Raw genomic sequence first — 5,080 nt, forward strand, 5'->3', positions numbered from 1 at the left:
CTGTAAATCAAAATGCTTACAAACATCTCAAGGGGTTCGTGGATACATGTTGGGGGAGCAAGCAAACTAATGTGTCCGAGGATGCTCTCCGTTTAAGACTCTTCTCATTCTTACTTAGGGGGAAGGCATTGGATTGGCTCGAGTGACTTCCCAACCATTCCATCACTACTTGGGATGAGTTGGCGGATAAGTTCATTGCTAATTTTTTCTCACCGGGGCATATGGCGGCATTGCGAGATGAGATATTGGCCTTCAAGCAAGAGCCCACAGAACCTTTGCATGAGATTTGGGAGCGTTATAGAACAATGGTGAAAGAATGCCCCAACAATTATATGACTGAGGCTATGATCCAACAAACTTTCTACTGGGGCATTAACACCACAAACCAATGCATAGTGAACCAACTTGCCGGGGGCAATTTTATGAAGTTTTCATATGATGAGGCATGTGATATACTTGACGAGATGTCTGACACTTCTTCTGCATGTCAAAGTAGAGCCAATGTGCCTCAAGGTGACCTCACGGTCACTAATTTTCACAAGGAATTACATTATCAGGGGCAAGCTATAGTTGAGATGACAACTACTATGAACCAATTGGCAAAGGCACAATTGCAACAACTTCAGAATCCTCGCCAAGTGAATGCCATAGAGGGTGTCAATATGTTTGTCAACAAAAAAAGGCAAAGAAGGCAACAAAACCAAGGGAATTCTGAGCAATTTGATGATGACTGTGATGGATTACAAAATGATGGTTATGATAAGAAAAATGAAGAGGTTCAATACGTAAATAATTATCAAGGCCAACGGGGCAATTCTTCTAACCAACAATAATGGAAACCACAAGGCAATTGGGGCAATCAACAACAAAACAATGGTAATTGGGGGAACAACAATCAAAACAACAACTGGGGCAATCAGAACAACAATCAGAGCAACCAAGGGAATTAGAATGGTAATAACAACAATTGGGGTGACAATAACAATTAAGGTGGATGGAACAACGGAAACCAAGGAAATCGGGGGCAAGGCTTTCAAAGGTCCCCAATGTACCAACAACCGAAAAATCCACATCAATTTCCATACCAAGGTCTTAGTTCTTCTAGCAATGATATAGGTAGAATTGAAATGATGATCGAACAGATGATGAAGAAGAATGCAGACTCGGATGCTCAGTTGGCTTCCCACAATACCTCTATCAGAAACTTGGAGGTGCAGTTAGGCCAAATCTCACAGTCTTTAAATACTCGCCCTAAGGGTGCTCTACCAAGTGATACGGTAGTGAACTTGAAGGGTGGGAACAACCGTATTATGGCAGTTACAACAAGAAGTGGGAGAGGCGGTGACGTGAATGCCTCCAAACAAAAGCAAATCTTGGATGATGATGTTGAGTTGCAAGAAGATGAAGTCCCTTTGGTAGTTGAAGATGCGGTTGATGAAAAGGTAAACAAAGAAGTGAGGATTGATATTCAAGATGTCGAGGTGGAAACTCAAAATGATGTGAACCCGTCTAGGGAACACATAATAGACATGCCATAGTCGGTTATGCCAAAAGCCAAGGCTCTTTTGCCAATGCCACCTCCACCTTATCCTCAAAGGCTCGCGAAGCAGAAATGTGAGAATCAGTTTAAAAAGTTCATTGACATGATGAAGATCTTGTCCATTAATGTGCCTTTGGTGGAGGATCTTAAATAAATGTCAGACTATGCAAAATTCATGAAAGACTTGGTCACAAAGAAGCGTTCTATGGATTGTGAAACTATAAATATGACTCACCAAGTTAGTGCTATAGCGCATTTAATGGCCCCAAAGCTTGAAGATCCCGGTGCTTTCACCATTCCTTGCACTATTGGGAGTGTGGATTTTGCTAAGCTCTATGTGATTTGGGGGCTAGTATCAATTTTATGCCTTATTCCATTTTCAAGACTTTGGGTATCGGGCAGCCGAGGCCGACTTCTATGAGATTACAAATGGCAGATAAAACAATGAAGAGACTATTGGGTATTATTGATGATGTGTTTATCCGGGTGGACAAATTTATCTTGCCAGCTGACTTTATGATCTTAGATTGCGAGTTGGACTATGAAGTTCCTATCATATTAGGAAGACCTTTCCTAGATACGGGAAAGGCATTGGTTGATGTGGAAGCAGGAGAACTCACCTTCCGGGTGGGTGATGAAAAGGTGGTCTTTCATGTGTGCAAATCAATGAAGCAGCCCAACAGTACCGAGGTGTGCTCTTTTGTTGACCTTGTCACAGCAGTGATAATTGATGACACCAGTGCAATGATCAATGTGGAGAACCCATTGGAGGCCGTACTATTGAATCTTGATGTCAATGAGGATGCAAGCCAGGTGGAGTGCATGAATGCTTTACATGGAATGAGATTTTATTCTTATGAGCCTAGGAAATTATCTTTGGACCTCGAGAATAGAAAGACTCCACCAACAAAACCTTCAATTGAGGAGCCTCCGGTGTTGGAGTTGAAACCACTACCTCCACACCTCAGGTATGAGTTCTTAGGCTCAAATTCTACTTTGCCAATTATTCTTTCTTCTTTTCTTATTAACCTGCAGGTTGATGCCATATTGGCAATGCTTCAAAAGCAGAAAAAGGCAATTGGATGAACTTTAGCTGATATTCTGGGGATAAGCCCCGCATTCTGTATGCACAAGATTATTCTGGAAGATGATGCAAAGCCTTCCTTGGAGCATCAAAGGAGGTTGAATGAGGCAGTGCAAGAAGTTCTGAAAAAGGAGGTGATCAAGTGGTTGGATGTCGGGGTTGTGTACCCCATCTCTGATAGCTCTTGGACTTCACCGGTGCAATGTGTATCAAAGAAGGGTGGCATGACCATGGTTGCAAATTCACAAAATGAGTTGATTCCTACCAGAACCGTCACCGGTTGGAGGGTATGCATGGATTACCGCAAGTTGAACAAAGTGACATGCAAGGATCACTTTACTTTGCCTTTTCTTGATCAGATGTTAGATCGACTTGCTGGGCGTGCCTTCTACTATTTCTTGGATGGGTATTCTAGGTACAACCAAATCTTGATTGCTCTAGAAGATCAGGAGAAAACCACATTCACTTGTCCATATAGTACTTTTGCCTTCTCTAGGATGACTTTTGGGTTATGTAATGCACCAGCTACATTTCAGCGGTGTATGATAGCCATTTTTACCGATATGGTGGAAGACATTTTAGAGGTGTTCATGGACGACTTTAGTGTTGTGGGAGACTTATTTGATTAATGCTTGAAGAATCTTGATAGAGTTCTGGGTCGTTGTGAAGAAACCAATATTGTCCTCAATTGGGAGAAATGCCACTTTATGGTGGAAGAAGGAATTGTTCTTGGGCATAAAATTTCAAAGCATGGCATTGAGGTGGATAAAACAAAGATCGAAGTGATTTCAAAGCTCCCTCCCCCTACATCTGTCAAGGGAGTTCGAAGTTTTCTTGGGCGTATGGGGTTCTACCGGAGATTTATTAAAGACTTTTCGAAGGTAGTGAATCCCTTGTGCAAGTTGTTGGAGAAAGATGCTAAGTTCGTGTTTGATGAAAAATGTATGCAAGCCTTTAAACTTCTCAAGAATAAGTTGACCACCACTCCTATTATTACCGTGCCTAATTGGAGATTACCCTTTGAGCTCATATATGATGCGAGCAATGTTGCGGTTGGGGCGGTTTTGGGTCAAAGAGTGAACAAAATACTTCATCTGGTGTATTATGCGAGCAAGACAATGAATGATACTCAAATGAAATACACAGTGATCGAGAATGAACTTTTGGCTATTGTGTTCGCAATGGAAAAATTCTGGCTGTATCATATGGGTGCTAAGGTTATTATTCATACCGACCATGCCGCACTCCAGTACTTGATGGCGAAGAATGATTTCAAAGCTAGACTTATGCGATGGGTATTGTTACTTAAAGAGTTTGATTTAGAGATTGTGGACCGGAAGGGTAGTGAGAACCAAGTGGCGGACCACTTATCCCGCTTGAAGGAGGAGGGGAGGCCTCGTGACGTCCTAGAGATCAATGATTCATTTCCCGACGAACAACTCCTTTCAGCGTCGGTGAATGATATTCCATGGTTTGACGATGTTGCTAATTTCCTTATGACTAGTATAATCTCGTGCGAGCTCTCTTCTAACCAAAGGAAGAAGCTCAAGCGGGATAATTTGGATTTCTTTTGGGATGAGCCGTACTTGTTCAAGATTCGCACGAATGGGGTGATCCGAAGGTGTGTCTCGGAGGAAGTGCAATTGAGTATCTTAGAGGCTTGTCATTCCTCTCCCTATGGTGGCCATCATGGCGGGGCGAGGACGACTTCTAAAGTTCTTAATTATGGGTTTTATTGGCCAACTTTGTTCAAAGATGCGGGTGATTTTGTGAAAAAATGTGACGAATGCCAAAGAGCGGGTGGAATTTCAAAGAAAGATGAGATGCCTCTCAATAGCATCCTTGAGGTTGATATTTTTGATGTGTGGGGCATTGATTTTATGGTCCCATTTGTTAGCTCTTGTGGGAACACTTACATTCTTGTGGCAGTGGACTATGTTTCAAAGTGGGTTGAAGCCGTGGCTTTGCCGAACAATGAGGCCCGGAGTGTTGATGCATTTCTCAAGAAAAGAATTTTTACAAGGTTTGGTACTCCGCGTGCAATCATAAGTGATGGGGGGTCTCATTTTTGCAATAGAGCTTTCGACCCTTTGCTTTCAAAGTATGGTGTCAATCACAAAGTTTCTACTCTCTATCATCCTCAAGAAAGTGGTCAAGTTGAAGTCTCCAACAGGGAAATCAAAAGCATTTTGTCAAAAATGGTCAATGCAAATAGGACTGATTGGTAAAAGAAGTTGGATGACGCTCAATGGGCTTATAAGACTACTTAAAAGACTCCGATTGGTATGTATCCGTATCGGTTAGTGTTTGGGAAAGCTTTCCATCTTCCGATCGAGTTAGAGCACAAGGCCATGTGGAATTTGAGGAAGCTAAACCTTGAGTGGGATGTTGCAGCCAATCTTTGTGTGGAGCAGCATAATGAACTTGATGAATTCTGAATCCATTCCTACTCCAGT

General features: G+C 42.2%; 1 protein-coding gene across 1 annotated transcript; it reads left to right on the forward strand.

Annotated features, from left to right (window-relative positions):
• Positions 1–464: 464 nt before the first annotated feature.
• On the forward strand, positions 465–3,253 carry LOC138885742 (uncharacterized). The gene is made up of 4 exons (XM_070166722.1): positions 465–785; positions 1,218–1,442; positions 2,675–2,758; positions 2,984–3,253. The coding sequence occupies exons 1-4, from the start codon at positions 465–467 to the stop codon at positions 3,251–3,253; spliced, it is 900 nt and encodes a 299-aa protein (XP_070022823.1).
• Positions 3,254–5,080: the final 1,827 nt, after the last annotated feature.

Source organism: Nicotiana sylvestris, chromosome 2 (assembly GCF_000393655.2).
Source record: "Nicotiana sylvestris chromosome 2, ASM39365v2, whole genome shotgun sequence".
NCBI classification, from domain to species: domain Eukaryota; kingdom Viridiplantae; phylum Streptophyta; class Magnoliopsida; order Solanales; family Solanaceae; genus Nicotiana; species Nicotiana sylvestris.

Coding starts and splice junctions, on each gene's coding strand:
- LOC138885742 (XM_070166722.1), top strand. CDS start 465: ATGTCTGACACTTCTTCTGCATGTCAAAGTAGAGCCAATGTGCCTCAA. Junction 786..1,217: donor AAAATGAAGAGGTTCAATAC/GTAAATAATTAT, acceptor TTGGAGGTGCAG/TTAGGCCAAATCTCACAGTC. Junction 1,443..2,674: donor AAGATGCGGTTGATGAAAAG/GTAAACAAAGAA, acceptor TGTATGCACAAG/ATTATTCTGGAAGATGATGC.